We start from the raw sequence: 21,678 nt of genomic DNA on the forward strand, positions 1-21,678 counted from the left end.
GAGGGCAGTGCTGGGGTAGTGGTTGGACTCGATGGTCTCCCAGGACTTTTCCAATTTGAATAATTCTATTCTGTGCTGTCTGTATAGAAATTTCAGCCTACAAAAAGTGAAAACAGGCAAATATCTTTAGATATATTATGAAAAAAATCCAAAAATCAAGAACAGCTAAAGGTGAAGCTCACACTAATGCTTATCTTGCTTGTCTGTACAAAATTATCTAGATGACCTTTTCTAAGTATTATAATGTCAGAGAGACTGGCGTGCCAGAACTAAGATTTTATTTCTCCTTGTAGGGAGTCTGACCTCTGGCTGGATATATAGGTCTGCTTTACGTTGCATCTACAAGATCAGGTAACTTTATATATATACAGCTTCTGTATTTTTGTATATAAAGAAACAATATTCAAAATAACTCATAAATGAATTAATAGATAGTCTGTAATACATGGAGCTCTTTGCAGTTTATCACATCAATTCACTCTAGACTGTGGCAGTGCTTTTCCCTCTCCGTAGTTAATGCTGAAACAAACTTCTTATGTGAAGTTATCTCTTAATTTATCTGCATTTATACCGAAGACAAGGGAGAATATCCTGAAAATTAAGCATGACAAGTGTTACCTTGGTTTTGGTTTAATTTTTCTGGGTTTTTATTCTCAATTTTGCTCAAAGTGAGCTTGAACTTCGGGTGCTTTTCCATCCTGTTGTCTCTGTGCCAGTATTACAAGGATGGACGTGGTGGCCAGGTCCTGCTCTCTGCTGGGATCTGGTATGGAGCCACCCAGTGTGGCTGTCTGAACTATGACCCTCCCAGCATGTTCTGGTCTTTCACCAGTCTAGTGTGAGTTTGTGCTGGAAAACTGCTGGAGCAGTTCCATGTTAGTGTTGCCATGATGCTGACACACTCACCCCCAGCAAATGGAGCAACATAAACGGTAAGGGGAATTTATCCTTTCCTGATTGCAGCAGTTCATCTCCTTTGCAGGTCCCACACCAAACTTCCTTTCCCCAGGGACCAGACTAAGTAAGAAGGTGCTTGTGCTAAAAAACTCAGCCCCTCTGAGCAGCTCTCACCCAGTGGACACCCTATGGGATCCCAGGAGCACTGGAACGGGTTTCCAGGTCGGTGGCTCTGGAGGGAGCAGGAGGCTGCCAGGGAGGGGCAGGATGCTAGTGACTGGAAATCTGGAAGGAATAAGTTGATGTACTGGGAGCTCTAAAAAGCCAGACTCACAAAAGAGAAATGATTTGAAGCAAAGACCAGCTACCACATTTGCCTCAGTTGGAGAAAAGTGAATCATAGGATCGTGCAGTACCAGCTTGGAAAACACCCCAAGGATCATCTGCTCCAACACCTCTTGGAAAAGCATGATCTAGGCAAGATGGCCCAGCACCCTCTCCAGCTGAATCTTAAAAGTGTACAAAGCTGAGGCAGCAAGAGACAGACAAAGCAGTCAGACCAGGGAGTAGTAATGGCTTACAGGGTGTTTGCCAGAGCTGATGTGTGTTTGTTTTCCAGTTCTCACCTCTCTGTGCAATCCCAGGCAGTGCTCTGTATTCTGTCCGTGTTTATATTTGATGTCACAGCAAGAAGACAAGGTGCCATTAGCTTTTACTTGAAAGGTCATATTGAAGCTATTTTCCCCTAATCTGAGAGATTTCAGCCATAACAAAATAAAATTTTAAAATTTGGCCCAGGCAAGCCCCCTAACCTGTCCGTATCGCAGAGAGATGAAGTTAAACATTGAATTGTATGTTGGAAAATTACTTATAAATTGCTTATCTTGCTCTTCAGTCCCAGGTGTCAGTTGTCCCCTGTGTGAAAGAGAATGAAATCCTCCATATTTAGGAAATTATTCTGCAAAATTTTAGCCTGCCGTTAACAAAACCCAAATATTAAGATATATTTTAGCCACTTTAAAACCCTAACACTGAAGACATGTTTATTGTGAAGCAAATGGGTAATTCCATCCCAGCTAATAAATGTGTTGGGGTATCAGATGTGCCACTGAGTTCCTGGGACTGGGTGGATACCTGGATGTCTCAGCTAAGCCACAGTGACTGACACAGATATGAGTTTTACTTGCCCTAAATACAGAGCAATGTAGAAAAAACCCCTTTCCACCCCGTTTGGCATGGGTTAAAAGAGCACACCTTGTCATCTCAGTTTAGCTGAAGTACTGTGACTCCTTAAGCTGCAGGAACTAAGCTGTGTGGCTGAGCCTTAAGCACCTCTTTGTAACTTCAAGCATAAGCTTACGGGGTTTGCTGAGGAAGGGTTCACATCTTGAAATCAACGCTCACGTTTATGCACGTGCTGAGTTTAAAGCACTGTCAGTCCTCATGTTGGACTTGGATTTGTCCATTGAGAAGCTGAGCTATAAGGAAGAAACAAACCCAGTGGGGTGGTCTCCTGTGTAAGTGTAATTCATAAATATTTGCAGAATCAGGTCTGCAGGTTTGAGTATGTCCTGTAGCTATTTTATGGCTTTGGCAGGGTTACCTGCTCATTTTGTCACTTTTAATTTTATTTTGATACTAGTACAGTGTTTGAAATCAATGTTCAAACTTTATTCCCTGTTGATCAGGAAAAAAAGAAGAAGTATCTATACACTGTTAACATGAATATTGACCACAAGGTGAGTAGGACACCCTTTTTTGTCAGAAGCTTGCTTGTCAGCATGCCGGTGATAGATCAGATGTAAAGAAAATCACTTCTGCAAAACCAATTTGCTAAGGGGCTTGTAAAATCCATTTTTAAAAAGTTACTGAGCCAAAAAAAGTGAAGGACCAGCCAACCAGATATTTTGATTGGCTCTTCAAGGTCAGAACCTGATTACTAATTCATCTAATACCTTCGTGGTAGCACTGTTTGAAGAGCAAACAACTCTGTGCAGATGTTCTACCTAATAATTCCAGTATCATGGAAAGAATTTTTTACTTACTTTTGGCAATGCTACAGTCATAGGAGCTGTGGCCTTCAAAGCACTGGCAGCCCAGTTCCGTGCAGTGTCCCTTGCTGTTGCAGAGAGCAGGACACCGCAGGGCGGCGAGGATTTCTTCAAGGGAAGCAGGTGGCTGGTTCCCAACACGATACACTCTGTTTCTGTTGCCAAGCACTCTCCTTTCACATTCATTTTCCAAAAGGGCTATCAGCGCCCTCACCCAAGCCACGTCATCTTTGAGCTGCAGGTCTAAAAGGCATATTTCAATTGCCTCATCCAGCTGTTTTCCGAGGAGGTCTTTACAAGCCAAGCCAATGGTGGAATTTGCAAGAATCTGGTGGCAAATCTCCCGAGCTTTGGCAGCAGTCAGGCCACTGGGAGTGGGCCATGCCAGTGGAAGTTTCATCCGAACCCCTTCAAAGTAATCCTCAGGGAAAAAATATGCAAACCTCTCCGAGTCTCTCTGGGTTGGGCCACGCGATGGGTGAAAGGAGGAGTATTCATAATAGTCATCTTGCCTTTTCACTTTCCTTAGGTCTCCTCTTGGTTTGGTAGAGTTAATGGAATTGTTGTTATTCATGGATATATTGTGTGTGAGGGGCTTTAATTGGACCTTGGGGCTACCTCTCTTTTGGAGTGATTTAGGCAGATATCTTTGCTCCAAAGGCTTGGCCAGTGGTTTCTCATCTTTTCTTAACACAGACTCTGTTTCTGAGTGAGTGACAAACTCGGATGTAACATCCAGATATGGGATTGCAGAGGTGTAATCCACATGATCATAATGGCAACCAGAGGGCTCAGGGAAAGGAGTCTGAAAGGCATTCAGAGTGTTTGCCACAGGCATAGACTTTGTGTTCCCCTTCTGACATCTGCAGTAACTTCTCCTCTGCTTCCCCTCAGAAGGTGCTGGAGTCTTGTCAAATAAACTCTTCCCTGGAGGTATTCTAATTTAAAAATAGAAAGGGATTAGAGGGGGAAAACTTTCAGCAAATTAGTTTATAATACCAAGTAAACTTTCTTTCCCTGAGGCTGGGGTATGTATAAATTCCCAGTTTAAAAAAGTACTTAAGAAAATGCTTAAGTTTGATCTCTGTTTTCTTTAGTCACTTTTGCACTGCCCTTCTTCAGTTGTCCTGTATGTTTTTTAGCACTATATGGGGACTTTTTAGTAACAGATGCTTAAGTGCTTTTCTGGAGCATTACTTAACTGCTTGACTTCTCTTTTCAAAACTTTCTTTGAGGTGCAGGTTACCCTTTGTGCATTACACATGAAATAAGGCTTTAGATTTGTCCCTGGTGTGACCCAGATAACTCTTGGAGAACCACAAAAAAGCCATATTTGTTTCAAGTGCTGTATTACAAAAACCATCTTTATCTGCCTGCGCTCTGCTTACCACGTGTTTCCTCTAAGATGTGGATCACTTTTTTCTTTTAAATGTTTTGGTTTTCTTTATTTATTTTTTTTTAATTTTATGCATACTTCATTTCATTCTTGTCTTTTAATGGATTTTTCTTTGAGTTTTTCTTTCAACACAATGCAGTTTTATATTGATCAGAGGGCTAGGCTATCATATAAAGTGAGGTGATTCCTCCCCCCCCTCCTTTTTAATTTAGTCCCTCTTTAATGATGGATGAACTTCTAGAGAGTTCAGCTCGAATAAACAGTCATGATTAAAGATTCTTTAGAAATGTCATATCTCTTATTGATCTTATTTGTGCAGCACAAGAGGAATCCTAGAGCTTCATAGAAAAGGATGTGTTTCCTGTCCCAATAGTTGGCAGCATGTCATTTCCAGACAAATTTGAAATAGCACCAAAAATTTAAATTATTTTGGCATTAATTTTGTCTTGCAGCCAGAATGTTGAGGTTTCAGGAAAGTGAGAGCATTTGTCAACATATTGGAGCCACACATTAGATATTATTGTTGGAAACTGTAATTTCCTTCATCCAATTTTTCCAAAATATATTGAAAATTACATATGTGATATCACTATTTTAGTCATTGACACAACCCTAACTTTTAAATAAAGCCTCTCAGTGACACTGGCAAAATGAACCAATTTCTCCTCCTGAAAGATGAGGACAAATATCTATGAAACCCTTTTTGCCAGTGTTTGGGCACAGCAGAATACAGTGAGACAACAGGATGGTTTTTAGGCTCATGGAAATGCACAAGCTATTTTGTGCTTTACTACAATCTAGGAAAATAAAACATGTTAGATATTGAGGTGGTATCAGCCCTTTGGACAACACATTTTAGTGTCTGAGTGGTCTTCCTGCACCCACCATTCCTCCAGCCCTAAAATAGAGGGGTTACCTGCACCTGAACCTCCCTAATTGCAACCCTAAACCAAGGCAGCAAGATTAGTTCTTCCTTTGGTATAATACTACATAAACTAGAGGCTATGGTAAATATAATTTACTTAATAAATAAATACATAAATAAATAATTAACTGTTTCAGAATCAGGGCAGGAACTTAACACACAAATGAAATTTTCAGTACAATGAAACTCTTTTGCCTTGCCATTTTGTTGAGAAAAAAAATCCTTTGTTAATCCTATGTGAAACCAATTGTCTTCTTTTGGTCAGCCCTGGTCAACAGGATGGAATGGAAGGTGTGGAAACGATAGAGCCGCTGGAAACCCCATCCTTCCTCCCAGCCATGAACATACCAACAACACCTGAGTGAGCTGGGATGGGCTTTCTGTGCCCTGCATAAGATGACCACACCATCATTCCTCTGAGCTACCCACTACAATCAAGGAAAAACTAAAGGTAAGTTTTTTAAACTGAGCTGGATAATATTATAAAGTCCAAAATTAATAGTATTTCTGCTTCTTTCTTGGTATATTTTAAAAATGGCTTGAAAAATTATTTCACCTGCTTAAACTACATACTTTAAAGCTCAGTTCTTCTTTGCCTGTCACTGTTTAGGGGCTGGGAAGCTCTAATGTTGTTTTATTGCTTACAAGTTGTGTTGGAAAGCTGATGCGTAAACCAGATCTGTGTCATTCAGAGCCCTGCAGCTGCTTGAGAGAGGTGGGAGCCAGGGAAAGCACCAGATGGTGGGCACTCAGAGTAGCTTCAGGTACTGGAGAAAGCCTAACACACTTTGAGGGTTATTTAAAATCAAAAACAGCAGCAGAAAAATCACCCTCTAGCTTTTGTTTTTTACTACACCGTTTCTCTGTGGGTGGATCAGAAAATGATCCAGTCTCCTCTGGAGACGGCCTTAGTTTCTCCATTGCCTTGTTTTTTTAACCAGGTTCTGGTTAAAGGGTGCTTGAGAATCCATCCTTGGGAGGACTGCAAGATGAAACTCATCACCCCTCTTGCCCTTCTCACTTAGCAGGAGTTTTTCCTGCTTTCCCTGGAGTATCTCCATCATATATGCTGAGCCCTAGAAAATTTCTCAGTGCTTTGTAGGTAAATTCCTATATATTGTGCCTTGGCTTCAGATCTTCCAACAAATTTGATTAGAATAGGTCCTCCTAAGGAACTTGTTAGCGCATTTGGGGTAGTGAGCTATTGGTTGATTCTTGCATGAAGCTATTTGTCCATCTGCCTTCTGAGGAGAAAGCTCTATCACATTATTAGGATATTAGTGATGGCTGTTGAATTCTAAATATTAAAATTTGCAATGACAGGTCAAAACAGACATTAGATAGCCATTGCTTAGGCCCATTGAATAGGACTAGACTATGGTAGAAGTGATAATTTTCTGAAATGCAAGAGTTCTAAAAATTCGTTGTTCCTCTAGGATTGTGCTGCATTTCCATGTACAGAGTAAATGGTATGTTACAGTGTTTTGCCTTATTTTTCCTTATTTTCAAAACATAATTCATAAACAAGACTCCACAATCAAACCCATTTGTGTTTTAGGAACCACCTATTACGCATGTTTAAAGTTCAGCAACGGGAATTAAAATGTGGGATAGGGATAGGGTTAAGGACAGGGATAGGGACAGTGATAGGGATATGTCAGAAAGCCAGACTCCTGGTTCTGGTTCCAGACCATCTGTCTCAGAAACTGCAAGTTTTCAGAGCTCACTGTCATCATTAGTAGAGTAGATATTAAGTTTTAGCATGGTACATATATTACCACACTTTGTCAAAATGTAACATTTAATCTATACTCACATATTGTAATTAGTGTTCAGGAGTAAAAGAACACGGGAAATACCAAACCCTTAATTAATCCCTATTGTCAGTTATCTACATTTTCAAGTGTGGGTGAGAACTGCTTTTTTTTTTTTTTAACAGCTGAGAGGGATCTCAACACAGCTGTTAACAGGACACCACTTGTGAATATAACTTCTCTCTCAGTGAGTGCTGATGTGTATTGTGCTGACTGAAAATTAAGCCCCCGTGCTGTTGGGATGGTAGTGGGTCTCCGGGCTTCTCCTCTAGGTTAAACAGATCTCTCTGTCAGGTCATTAGGGGAGCGTGCAATGAAATAAACCCATCAAGACTGTTTGTAACACTGCTCAGAGCATCTCCTGGGTGGGATCCTCTCTGGCTTTGTACCTCCACTCCTCTATGAAGTCTTCCTCGGGGACATTGCTCAGGTCGTTGTGGCTGATCCCGTCAAAGAGGCCGCACAAACCCCGGGTGCTGTTGAAGTCCCTGCCTGGCGTCCTCACTGTCACACCCATTCCCCACTCGCTCACATCGGCTCGGACAAACGCTCCCGAAGGGAATAGGATCTGAAAAGGCAGGAAAAAAAAAAACCCAACCAACAGTGAATTGAAGCTCTTACCAAGCTTTTCACGCAATAAAAAAATGTCTCTTTCCATAAATGAAAATATCAAAGCAGGACGTTAGAGATAGCGGAGGTAATTTAAGTTCACTTAGGAACACTATAAATATTTATTTGTGCTGTTATTTATCTTGCTTTCAGATTCCGTGGTATTAATATATGATAGCATTACATAAATATGAAACTGCACAAGTACTTTCTTTTTAAATTAATAATTGTATCCATTGAAGTTTTCCCACTGGTAAGTTACTGGCTAATTTTGAAGTGACTTCCATGACAATAAGGCCACCCTTGTGTCTTTGCCTGGGAAATAATTTCTTTAGATAAACTGCCAAGTTTGAAAAACAGCTTTCTTCCCTCTGAAAAATTGTTTCATTTTCCAAGGCCAGATTACCCAGAAAATGATTGTGTTTTAAAGTGGATAAAGCAATTTTCTCATTAAAGAACTAGTGGTAGGCTTACACTGACCTTTAAAAGAAAAAAAATGGCAAAGTTCAAAACAAGAAGTAACTGTGTGGATAATGGATTTTCAGATTGGTTTACTAGACAAATAATAAAAAGACAAAAAGCAAAAAGAAAATATCTGCTCAACTGAAATGTGTTTTTGTTTGTTTGCTTTGTTTTTATGGGTAAAAAAAAATTATTTGAAAATTATCAGGGCCAGGAGCATGGAGCATACTATCCTGATAAGTAACCTAAATATTTCCTTTTTATCCTAAATTAAAAGTTTTCAGTTAATCTTAAAAAATACATTAGAATTGTAAAATCTCATTATAATAATTTCAAAATAATTATTAGCTTTTTAATAGACCTCTGCCTAAATGTAATTTATTCAGGCAAATAATGTCTTTTGCTTTTCTTTCTTTGTGAGGATATTTTGGTCCCTTATAAGTTCCTCTCCACCAAAATCTGTTCATATCTATGAAGGAACAACAAGCTTATATTTTTATTGCTGTGCTGGAATCTAGAGTTTACATATTAGCTCCACTAAATAATAATGCTGCCCATTTTAGCTTCCTGGCCATCATTTCAAGCATGCAAATACTTTTTGAGGAGCTCTCCATGAGCAGAGCAGCAAAGTGCCATGGAGTGCAATGGCAGCCAGGGACACAACTTTGGATCAGTCTCTCTGTGTTTTGATCAGATCATTTAAAGCATCCTTTTTAAAAAAAAAAAAAATCATTTGTCTTGGGGAATAATGGAAGTCTTCATATGAAACCAGTACTTTGAACACCTCAGATGTTCTTGGCTGTCCCTCTGCTTTGGCTGTACCTATGTTTCACTTCCCAAGGTAAGAATAAAAAAAAATCCCAATAATCCCCCAACATAAAACTCAAATGGGTTTAACTTTTTTCTGATGGTTTAATAGGTAGAGCAGGAGAACTGCAGCTGACGCAGTGCTGGGTAGGATTTGATTTCCTTCTTCACATAAACATGTGTCTTCTAATTACATGCTTTACTGCAGGGAGGAGTATTTCCTACAAGGCTCTGTGTAAAATCCTTGCAGTCAGAACTGCATGAGCTGTTCAGCCCTCCCTGCTGTCTGGATTAATATTTCCAGGTGTAGATTTATTTCAGGAGTTTGGAGGGCTGTAACTCTTTCCTTTCCTGCTGCCCCAGGCAACATATCCCACCTGGAATTAACTTGGCTCATTGAGGCTTCGAAGAAGCTTTTTTGAGAGATATATAGTGACTGGCTGCTGAAAGCTGTCACCTTGCACAGAAAAATGTGACTTAACCCCATTCAAACTCTTCTTGAATGTCGTGGGAGCCAGGGAAGAGCTGACTCCTGTGCTGCAGGAAGCTGATGATGGGTAACTGCTGAGCAAACCAGGATGCTCTGTGGTGTGATCAGGGATCACTGCTGCACAGTTCCTATCGATTCCTGTTAAGATCAGAGCAGGATTCATATTTGTGTCCTGATTTGTTTCCCTGAGACTTTCCTCAGATCTAAGTGAGAATCGGGTTTCCTTGCTAAGAATATTCTAGTAATAAAACAGTTATTATATTGCAAAATTAAATGACAGCTTGATTCCTGCTTTTTCTCTATTCTATAATTAACATACTTTCAGTTACTACCTTCCTGAGGTCTATTCCAAGCGAGATCACAAGGAGAGCCAAGCACAGGCTCTCCCTGCATCATTCTGGCTCTAGTGTGGACCGATCTTCATCCAAATATTCCATGGCAATAAATCTTGATGATACAACTCTAGGATAAAATTATCTTCTTGGCCATAATTTCTGGCTCTTCTCCTCACCAAAACCCCTGGAGCAGCCTGCTCTTATTCTTCCAGTGATTTCACTGGATTAGTGTGGACAAGCAATACTTATGCAAAGTATGTTGTGGCCATATATTTTTTAGGCAAATGCTTTACATTACACCAAATGCTGCACATTTTCATAGCTTTTGGGGGCTATCTGGATCTGACTAATAGTGCCTTACTGCTCCACTCTAAAACCCCATTATTCTGCTACCTGTGATGTTTCCTTGAATATTTATATCGCAAGCTCTGCAAAGAAATTTGCTTTATGTGATGCGGTTGGGTAGTGCCTGGCATAAACAAACAGGGAGCTGGCTGCAGTGCTGCAGAGAGTAAGTAACACTATTAGCGCTCTGCTACATCTCCAAGAAATTTCCAGAGATGTTTGATTTGTTTTGTTTGGTTTTACAGTTTTTTAAACTAACACTTTAACCAGCTACTTCCCTGCACCTCGTTTTGCGGTGCGTTTTGCTGAGGGCCTCTTATGGCTTCAGGTAGATATTTTTGCCACAACTTTATTAATAATTTGGAAATATTAAACCCACTTTTTCAAGGCACAGCAACAACAAGAGTGCTCAACCATCTATTTACTGTTACTTTTACAAGAGTGCTCAGCCATCCACGTACTGTTATTTTTCGGCCTCCATAGGACTTTAGGATTTTGACGCGTGGCGGTGCCTCGGTGCTTTTGATGGTCAGCTGGGGTCTGCTCTCCCGAAAGTGGCCGTTGCAGGTGTCCAGAACCACGGTGTCACCCCCTTCCCGGGCAGCTACACCACAGTTGCAGGCAGTGGCAGAGCGGTGGCCTCCGCAGTCCCACTGCCGGACGTGCACCTCAAATGCCCGCGACACGCTCCGGCTCAGAAGGAAGGTGCCGATTTTGTAGTTATCGTAGCGCCTAAACAGCCACAAAGAAACAGAAACAAGGAGGATTCAGAGACTCTGAGCATCTACCTGTGTTGGTTATTAGCTGGTGGCGGCTGGCCTTGGAGGAGGGGAAAATCCACACACAGGGAAACGTTTCTCCAGCGCTGTATCCAAGGGAAACACCGCCGCAGTTATTGGCTGGAAGTGCATAAGAATCCCAGTGAAAAGCAGGAGCTGTCTCCCAGCTGCTGCCATGGCAATGGGCATGGATAAAAAGGATAAACATTTGATATAAAGCAAATGGGAAGAAGTCCCTGCCTCCAGGTCTTAATAAATATGTTTGGGTTCTAACCAGATGCTTTAGAGCGTGATCTTCTTCAAGGAAAGGAAAATCAGTGCTCAAATAACCTCTTCTGTGATTAATCACCAATTTTTACAAGTCTGGCTGAGGCTAGGTAAAGGCTTACTGTGAAAATCTGGGATTCTACTGAAAACTTACTAAAATGAATTTGTTACCTCTCCCTCAACACCTTCCTCGTAAGCACAACTTTCTCACTGAATGGATTAGCAATCGGCACAAGGCAGCGTGGTGAACAATTTAGGCCTTTCATTCTTTTCTGTAAGAAGCGTCCTTGTTCCATCTGAGTAGGGCCAGGAGCAGAATAACTGTAATAACTTTGCAAGTGCTTCCCCTCTGCATGGGCCACCTTTAGTCCCTGGGATTTCCACTACAGGAGATGGGAGAGGATCCTCTTCTGTTTGTGCTCTCACTGCACAAACTTTTCTTATTCTTACTTCTATTTTATTCTTACTTCTATTTTATTCTAAAAAGAAAAGAAAACAGCAGCCATATACTTTATATATATGTCTGTAGTTTTCTCTCTACAAGCCAACAACTTACATCTTTAAAAATAATGGATTAATCTCCTTTCTTTTAAGGCACTGCAATTAGTTTTAAACACAATTTTTATGAAATTAAGTAATATGGAAACTAAGATATAAGCTTATAATAATAAACATTATTCTTTTCTAGAATAAAAAAAAATGTAAAAAGGAATGTATAAAATATCCCTGCTAAATAACAGGATTATTTTTAAGCTCTGCCATACAAACATCAATATTTTTCAGGCCATTACTGTTTCATATACAGAGGAACAAACAGCTTGAGAATAGTGACTTTTTTAGCATGTATATTTCTACATTTTATTTCTCTTCAGAATAAAAGCCATAGAAAACTATGTAACATAAAACACAGTAAGAATTTTAACTTCAATGGCTTTTCCCTGCTAGAAAAGGCATCTGACTTTATCTTTCATCTTGAAAAACTTAGTCAAGTTGGCCATAAAGAGATAAGATTTTGAATGGTTCTGTCTCATCTTATTTTCTAATCAGGTACATAAATCCTAAGCACACTGCACAGATGCTGCTGCTAAGATTGATCAGAACCAAGGACAATATAAAAAAAATAGATAATCTCTTTTAACATCAAGTACTTACTACATTTGGACATCTTCAAAGGAGAGAGAGAAGGGGGAGGATTTTTTTTTTTTTTTTTGAGAACTTTCCACAGTTTCCTTCTACAGCATCATCTTAGAAGGAAAGGTGTTTAGGGAGACTGATGGAAAATAAGGCATCAGAATGGCTGTACCCAGATTAATCATCTCCCTTGGGTAAATAAGACTGTATTTGCATATGCATATATATGCCATTGCATTATGGGAGCTATTTTCTGCTTACTAAGCATTGACAGTGTACTCAATCCAGCCCTCCTGGAAGTCTCTTCAAGTCCTTCAATTAGGCCATGGCACAGATTGCACAGCACATAACGAACCTGCTCTGAGTCTAAATGAAACCTTTCAGCTGCCTTTGAATGAGTTGAATGGATAATTGAACATAGGTACACTCTTATGATGTTTATACAACTGTAATTGTGATAATGATTCTTTGGACAACGTTTGAGAAATTGCCTTTGGCACTGAAAGCATGAGGTAGACTTACTAGAGCACAAAGGAGTTCTGCGTGTTCTCTGTGAACCAGGCACTTCTGTTTGGGTCTAAATCACCCTCCACAGTGCCCTCCCCCATCCTGCTTCCCTAATAGTCTGAAGCAATGGATGGGCTGGGTGGGAAGGGGTTCCTCCCTCCCTGGCTGTGTGGCTGGGTTGTTTTCTAAGGGGTGCAGCAAGTTCTTGTCATGGCATGAAGTCAAAACTAAATTTGTGCTCTTTATCTACAAATTATAAAACTCCCTTTAGTCTTTGGTCATGAAAGTGAGATCCTATAGGAACAATTTCTGTTGATTAATGGTAAGAGGAGGACAGAAGGGAATATAAACATATGTAAACAATTACTACTAGTAGTGTTAGATTAACTAACACCATGCACTTCCTCTTCAGCAAGCTACACTTCTTCTTTTTATTAATCCAGTATTTACTGTGACCACTCCTGAAGATTTTCCACCACAATTTTGCCACTAAATTATTTGATTTGTTGACATGTCCTTGCAGGCACCCTCTTTCCTTGCTAGTATGAACTATTTTAGGGCAGTCCTAACCCTATGAAGTTCTGGGTAATGGTGAAGGACATTCTCTGGTTTCAGAGCGCTGATCACATCATGCTGTTCTCAGGGAGCAAAGCTGTTGGGTTACATTGAGTAGTCACTGGATGTTTGGGGACATATAAACTTCTACAGGCTATCAAAAAACCCAGTGCCTGCCAGGACTTAGTTGTGGGCTAGTATGATGAAAGCCTCTAAAGCCAACCAGAACTGCAAGCTGAGAAATTTTTCCATAGTGCAGGAAGTGGCACCATAACCCCAAAGACAAAACTGATGGATGGATTAGTACAAATGCTTGAGAAACCTGAAAAATCTTTTTAGCTTTTTTTTTTTTTTTTGAGGTAAAATGCAAAATAACCTGGATGATGTATATAGGTCAGCAATCAAGAAATATTTCCTTTTTTGCTTTGCCTTAAAAGGATTTTCTGCATGTTTAGTTTTAAGCTAGTACTTCATATTTAAGAATCTGCAATTTATGGCATGAAAAGCTTTTATATTTATAATGTGCCATAACTAGTAATGAGGGCTATACTTTTGCTTTACCGGGCTTTCACATTTGTTTAATTTAGAAGGTACTTTGCTATAAAGGGAAGTGCTCTCTCTGGATTTTAGCTGGTATAATTAACGCTATTTCACATCTACGCTCCAATATACACAAATTGATTGTGCTTATGCTGTAAAATATGACACATTCTTCTTTGATTTTCCGTCACTGCCTTTGGTGAAAGGAATGAAAAGATTACAAGATAAATATTTCTACAGACATATATTAGCAGGAAGAATACCAAAGGGGAGTGTTGTCATTAAGAAGTGGGAGTTAGGTATTTGAGTTGTCTAATGAGTAGCTAACTACCTCAGATGTAATGTGAGCCATTGAAAACATCACAATAGAAGTTACAAAGTACATTGAAAGTGACTGTTTCAGTAGGAAAATTTTGCTAGCAAAAAGAGCAGCCTTTTGATTTTTCAATTTTGTTTTTCAATTTTCCAATAAACCTGTTAAAAAATTATTCAAATAAATATTTTTAAATAAGTTAAAATTTTAGGTTTTAATGCTTTTAATTTAAACTCTGAAAACAAGTACAGGCTTCAGTTTTCTGTTTTCATAGCTTTTATTTCATCCTTACTTTTCCCCATTGTATATTTTCCCTTCTCTTCACCGCTACCTTCAGGTTACAGTTTTGTATCAGGACAGAAGCAGGAGTAGCACTCCCCACTCCTTAAATACAGAGCTATAAAATCATTTGCTAACATATGAACATTTTTTTTGGATAGGCAGACAGAGAAGTTGCTTAACTGATGTGTAATAAGGTAGCATAATCATTATAATAATTGAAAGAGAAATTATTTACAATAATAAATGGGAATATAAGTAGGAGTAATGGGACTGTGAAATGATGGGTAAGAAACTTGGCTGAATATCAAGATGTAATATATCTTAGTGAAATAACCTAGTTATTGAGATGGCAGAAGCCCCATCAGCTTGGCTCATTTAAGGCTGCACTGGACAGAGCAGTAATGAAGGTCTGCCCACAAGGAAGAAACCTGCAGTTATCAAGGGGCCAAGTTAATCCTGGGATTTTTCTCTTTCAAGTCTCTGTGACTCTGAGTCAGGATGACACAAAGGGACGAGCTTTTCCAAACTCCCTCTGCTCAAAGAGAATATAAATTGCTTAGAAGCATTTTTGTGTGCTATCAATAACAGGATTAAAAAATGAGTTATTCAAGTAAAATTACTTCATTTCACTTTAGGCCTTTTTTTTTTTCCCATAGAAGTAATGTAAAAATGTGCTATATGGCTGAGAAGGTGTCCCCATTCCAAAAGGCACTTTTCAGTAATTTATTACTTCCTAAACACAACAATCTGGCAGATCACTGTCCATTCTTAGCCCTAAATCAAAAGGGAATATTTTAGAATATAAATGTATAGAGAGATTTGAAATAATATTCCAATCTAGTTTAATATCCCAGAGCTGAAATAATTGCAGATACATGAAGCATGGGAATGTCTTTGAATCTCTCCTAATTCTTCTGCAGTTTCTACATTTCAAGCAACCAAACTTGCATGAAACAAGTTCCTGACCACATTATAAATTCTGTTCAGCAAAGCAGGAGGGAAACTGGGAAGCCATAGACGTGCAGAGATAATATCTGAGCTCAGACTACCCAATTTAGGTGAAATCTTTATTTGAGGCAGATGTATAATTTTTAATGGGATCACTGCCTTTCTTGCTCACGTTTCATCAACAGACTTCTTCAGCTTTGACATCACTTTAGATGCACCTCCAGAGCCTGCTGGACTGAAATTGGGACATTAGGATATCAGGACTGGAATATCATGCCTGCTGAGCCCCTGTGGGCCCTGTGCACCTAAAGTCATTATCTGTGCCATTAGGAGGTTAAAGGTGGAATGACAAACCTGGTATGTGATCTGAAATATGGATCAAACCTGCCAGATGCAAACTTTAAAAACTTTCTGTGTTGTCATTTAGCTGGGATAACTAGATCCATGAATGATTAGGGAAGTTCAACAAGGAAAAGTTCTGTACAGTTCAGGCTGTCAAACACAAAGGTACCACTTTCTCTCTGTAAGTCTTTAAGCAGCTTATTGCTGGATAATATAGAAGGGCATTTGGACACTACAGCAGGATGTACAACTTTTACTTTTGCACTTTTCCCTTGATATTTGGCATTTATCATTTCTGGACATCTTTCAGCTGAGACAGTATGTCCATCTATATGGGGTTTTTTTGTTAAGTTTAGGACTGTCAACTCCAGCTGTGCATAAAAACAAGCTCTAGAAGTAGAAGAAATCAAGAACATCCTGAGGATGAGTGACTTTACATCAGGTGTTAGTAAACTGATGGGAAGGACCAGGCTGTCCCTGTGTGCTGTGCCGCTCCAGGGATGCAATGGCTCACTTGTGTGGCACTGGGGTGTCATTCACACTACGGTATGTGGTGTAAACATCCCCTCAAAGTCATTAGTGGTGGTTCTGTTTGAAGAACATTTTGGAATCTGACTTTTGTCTTGTAAAAATTATTCAGATTCAAACCCATTTCTTCTCCAAGATGGATCCATTTTTAATCCTTTTCTTGAAAGGAGTATAAACAGCTGGAAGGAAACCATTTATGTTATCGAAGCACGACATTTCTCAATGTAAGCAAATTAGTACAACGCTCTTTTGATATTCTAATGTAAAACCAAATGCATGCCACATCCAGAAACTGAGAGCTGCAGTAATTGAGCCAAATTATTTCAAAGTAGAATACTCACCATCCATCAAATGTGATAATATGTGGATCAGTGAAAGAGTAGCAGTTCCCTGTTGGGAGGTCTCGAACTGTGACCTAGTTAAAATGAAATGTGTAATGAATACAGTCTACACAGCAGTTTTTCTTCATTACTATTTCTCACAAAACATAAGGGACAGGATTCATGGGTTAAGTACAAACTACAATCTGACTTCTCAAACGTGATTGTGGTTGGTTACAAAATAGGCTTCACTTTCAAGGAATGGAGTTTAATCACATGCAATAAGGGGAGTTCAAAGTGCTCCTTTTCACCTCATGTAATGTCTTTCTTTTTCTGATGAACTATATGAAGTTTTTTTATTAAAACTTTTGGCTAAGAAGCAGATCATTCACTGAAATTATCAGGAGAGTAGAGCGCTCATTAAATTGTACAACTTTTAATGCCTGAAGTATGGTAAAAGGTATGCTGTAATTAAGTAGCATTAGCATGTTTTAGTAGTAGCTACCTGTCCGTAATCTGACCTTAGATTTCCAGTTACAGTGTCTGATTGGCTGATTTATATATTTGATGTGGTTATTGGTCAGAAACTGGTGATGAGGCCCCAAATCAGGCTGCTGGAGCTGCCTGCTTTAGGCACATGTATAAAGAGAGGAAAGGATCTACTATAGCAACAGAGATCATCTGCCTCAGCTCTTGGTTACTTGGGCACTAGGTGGGTTTCAGACAAGGTGTGAGAGTGTTGGTACCCTGCAAGTAGCCTGCAAAAGCCAGAGACAGGACTTTGAAGCTGCAATACCTGAATCTCAGGCAGTGCTGGGCCCACGTTGCCACATCTGCCCAAGAAGGTGTTTTCCAATGGCTGAATGCTCAGCTGTCCATTGCTCAGAAATGTAATTTTGGGCTGTGTAGTGATTTGTGATATGAAGAGCTCCCAGTCACTACTGGTGGGAGTGATGGAGTGCTATGGTTTTCCCTTATCCATCCTGCCAGGCTGATTTTTTTGGACATGGCTGTTAATTCTTTGCTCTCTCTTTGCCCGTGAGAAGTCCAGAGGTGCACTTCAGTTAGTTCTACCAGGATCCACGGAGCGGGGAAGAGGAATGGCTGCTCTATCCCTGTGCAATCTTTCAGTGACAAAGCAAAACTTAACTTTTGGCAGCAGAGGTGAAATTAAATACATGAATAAGAGGGTGAAGATAGAACAATGGTTTATGACAACATTCCTCACCTGTGGCAATGCGTCACCTGTGTTTCAAAATGCCCCTTAGCCATGGCAGAGAAACACTTCTTAGATACCCCCTCAGTGTCTGGCACACCAAACTAGTAGAGTGATGGTCTTGAGTAAAGAAAAACTGAACACCTCTTTGAGCAGCTTTTTGATCTGAGGTAATTTGTATCAGGTCTACAGTGAAGAAGTGTCTGAGAATTTTCCCATTCTCTCCATCGCCTCACACTTCCTACGTAAAACTTTAGCCAAACAAATCCATGTGGTCCTTTCTGCTCTGCTCTTTCATGCATGATATCAGCAGAAGATGCAATTCCTGGTTGTAGGCAGGTGTAGTTTGCTGAGGAAATCCTCTTTATTGGGTATCTGAATGTGTCAGCATGTTCTGCCCACCATTTCTGTTCAATTTTCAGATAAATCAAAAATATTTGAACAAGCCAGAAGGACTAAAGATTATGTGGGTTTTAATACATGGGGTTTTTCTTGCTTTGTTGCAGGAACTGTGTTACATTAAAGCCTCTAATTAACTGCAAAGCAGCAAAGGGAAAATGGTGGGGAGGGAAGGTAATGTCTATTATGTTTCCATAGATCAAGCTTTAACTGAGATAAATGGAATTTATTATTAAAATTGATTAATTCAATTTCACACTTGCTACATTTTCATATTTTAATGAAAGCATTTTTAACTTTGAGAAAAAAATATGGGTATGTGAGTGCATTCCGCTGAATTAGCTGCAATTTCTGATTTAAGAATCTTAAAAAGTTCAAAAGAAGCCTGTGCTGGAGAGGAAAGGTTACAGTCCCACACTTGGCATTTTACCTTTGAAGACAAAAATTCTTTTGGTCCAGTTTATTGTCATTCTTTCCTGAGCAAATTCATAAGAATTAGGGTGGGGAAATTGTGGATTTCACTTGGGGTTTGTTTTCAGTTACTTAAAATATGCCAGCTTGGATGTGCCACTGCTCTGAGAAATTTAGCTTAGTCAAATCTGCGCTCTGGTTATTTCTCTGGGGTGGTGGGATTACAGCTCTCAAACCACCCAGCTGAGGCCCTGAAACAGCTTCACAGACAAGGGGCTGGGCCCTGCTTGCCATGTTCCTTTAGCCAGGCTTTCTGCAGGGATAGTGTGGCTTGCCTCCCTGATTGCTTCTTATTATTTTTATTTTGCACATTTTGTACAGGGATAAATGAAAAGATGGAGCAGCCACGTGCGTTGTTGAAGGTGTCCTGGTGATTCCTAGCACAGGGACACACTGAACGTGGCAATGCTGAGCCCTCTTCTCCTCTCTCATTTCTGAGGCACTGTCTTTCCTCTGCTTTTTCAGAAAATGTTCTCCAAAGCCTCATCTTTCCCCCTCCTTCCTTTTTGAAAAGGTGCTAATTCCCTAACCCACACTCTCCCTGTCTCCTCTTCCAGTGTACAGAAACATGCCTGCTTACATCTATGTTCCAGCTCTTGGCCTTACTGATGTGTTGACTAATAATCAAGCCTAAATTTGCTAAAGCACCTGTTAATTTTCTTGGTATATAAAGAAACTGTTTTGGTTTTCTCTGCTGACAGAGGGCAGGGTTAGATTAGATATTGGGGAGAAATTCTTCACTGTGAGGGTGGTGAGACACTGGCACAGATTTTCCTAAGAGAGTGTGGCTGCTCCATCCCTGGAAGTGTTCAAGGCCAGGATGGATGGGGCTTGGGGCAACCTGGGCTAGTGGAAGATGTCCCTGCCCATGGCAGGAGGGTTGTAATGAGATGATCTTTAAGTTCCTTTCCAATGGAGACCGTTCTGTGATTTTATGACACCATCCCAAACGTGTTGTGTGGTTAAGGGTTATCAGCATTGTATTTTCTTTGAGGGAGAAAAAAAGATTTAAAAAGCCTCTCATTTACATTTGACACATTTTCCAGCTTATTTTAGGACCTGACCTTCACATCCCTGGGCGTGTGAGCCCTCCAAAGCAAATCCCTCCGTCCGACTGGCTCAGCTCTGATGAGGGTGACGCGGTTCCCATCCTGAGCAAAGTCTGTCACGGCTGTCACTGTCACCGTGGCTGCTGCACAGCTGCTTCCTGAGCAGGGAGCCTGCAGCAGATCCACCTGGCACGCCGAAAGGGCGATGTTTGGGGGCCCTGGTAACTGGCTGTCTAAAAGGAACAGGAACACAGCATCTGTCAGGAGTTCTCCAAACATTTAACCATACCCTGTTTACCATTCAACGTAAATGCTTCATGTTCCAGCACACACATGCCTTGAAACCAGGTGGGGTTTACATGAAGACAGTTGTGACTGACCGAATCTGGCACCCCTCTGCACGCACTGCTGTGCAATTTCTTTCCCCCCCATGTGTTACAAAGTTTACTACAACTCCACAGGTGCCTATTTTTCCACAGGTGCTAATATTTCTGGACTGACAGTATTATCTTTATGGGTCCATGCCCAGTGAATGAAGACAAGTAGTTCTCATGACAAAGAAAGAGATGAGCCTGCGCTTCTGAAAAACATTCTTCTTTCACTGACTTGAGGATAAGGAGGTATATGCTGGGAGTTATTGAATTTAAAATAAACAGAGTTTTTGATGTGGGAGGGGAGGATTCTTGAGTTAGTTTTTAGTGAATAATAGATCCACAACAGAAGGGCAAGTGCAGCAAATCTGTATTTGTATTTTTGGCTTAGTTAGATTGTGGTGTTTTACTTTCCAATCTGTAAAATGATGATTAGTTTTATTTACATCCTTCACAGAGGTATTGTGAGGATAAATTCACTAAAAGAATGAGGAAAAATAAGCAACTGTGGAGGTACTGGGTATATAAGTGTCTGTGATGAGTAAGGAATGATGGGTGGTTGCAAAATTAATATGGCAATGGCAGCCCAAGTCATTCATGCAGCTCTGCCTCTGCACATCATGTCTTCCCTAAAGGGATCTCTACAAGCAGCAAGAACGGCAATGTCCACTTCTCTTGGGTGCTAACCCTGATAAGGTCTCAGGTGAAGGGCAAACCTGAATTTTTCATTTCCATAGATGTGCCTTTCCTTACAAACACTGAATTATGATAGCATTTAGTTCTGAGCCATCTGGTCTGCATTGCATATAAGAAGCCACCCAACCTTTCTTTAATCCTTTGGTTGACAAAAAATGAAATTATGATTCCTACTGAAGCCAGTCAGAATCTCGCTGCTGATTTCAGGATTTACAGCATTTTTTGAGGAATATTTAGTTTTCTGTCCCAGACCATTAATTATCATCTGATAAGGTTCTAGAATGGTGGCAATGCAATTAAACTGAGATCAAAATAAGTGATTTTCTGATATTAAAAAAAGTAATTTTCATTTTTTTTCCCATTTGTAGAATTGTTTAATAATTTATAGAGGTGACATTAAAGTATTTTAAGATGACATTTCTAACACAATCAAATAATCAATGTTTTATTCCCTATGGCAAAGTCTAATGAAATATAATTTAAATTAACCATGTAGAGTACTACAGGAACTGAACTAAAATCTACAGATATTAATAATATATTATCTCTCATATCAAATCCTTACAGGCTGCCTCACCTCACATCTTACAGAAAACTCCTGGCTCATATTCAAGGCTCTTGATTCAATTAAATTGGAGGTTTCTGTGAGGAACAGTTATTGCCATTACAGCCCCATGAGCTGTGCTCACAATTCAGAGAAAAAGTTTAAAATCAAAGAAAATCATCTTGTCAAAATAGTAATGATAAACTTAAGAGAAGCTGAACTCCAGTGGCTTTGCTGTGCCTTGGCATTCGTTATGATATTGTCTGAACTTGGAGAGATATTTCTATGC

General features: G+C 39.9%; 1 protein-coding gene across 1 annotated transcript in view; it reads right to left on the reverse strand.

Annotated features, from left to right (window-relative positions):
• Positions 1 to 21,678, reverse strand: part of LOC126653040 (von Willebrand factor D and EGF domain-containing protein-like) — a 169,745-nt gene that overhangs the window by 85,529 nt on the left and 62,538 nt on the right. The window contains exons 7-11 of the mRNA XM_050340516.1: positions 19,794 to 20,011; positions 16,665 to 16,738; positions 10,593 to 10,863; positions 7,473 to 7,651; positions 2,943 to 3,886 (exon numbers count right to left, since the gene is read on the reverse strand). Coding sequence (XP_050196473.1) covers positions 2,943 to 3,886; positions 7,473 to 7,651; positions 10,593 to 10,863; positions 16,665 to 16,738; positions 19,794 to 20,011 — 1,686 coding nt within the window. The remainder of the gene's footprint in view (positions 1 to 2,942; positions 3,887 to 7,472; positions 7,652 to 10,592; positions 10,864 to 16,664; positions 16,739 to 19,793; positions 20,012 to 21,678) is intronic.

The sequence above is a fragment of the Myiozetetes cayanensis genome, unplaced genomic scaffold, assembly GCF_022539395.1.
Source record: "Myiozetetes cayanensis isolate MyiCay16 unplaced genomic scaffold, myiCay2020 scf9, whole genome shotgun sequence".
NCBI lineage: Eukaryota > Metazoa > Chordata > Aves > Passeriformes > Tyrannidae > Myiozetetes > Myiozetetes cayanensis.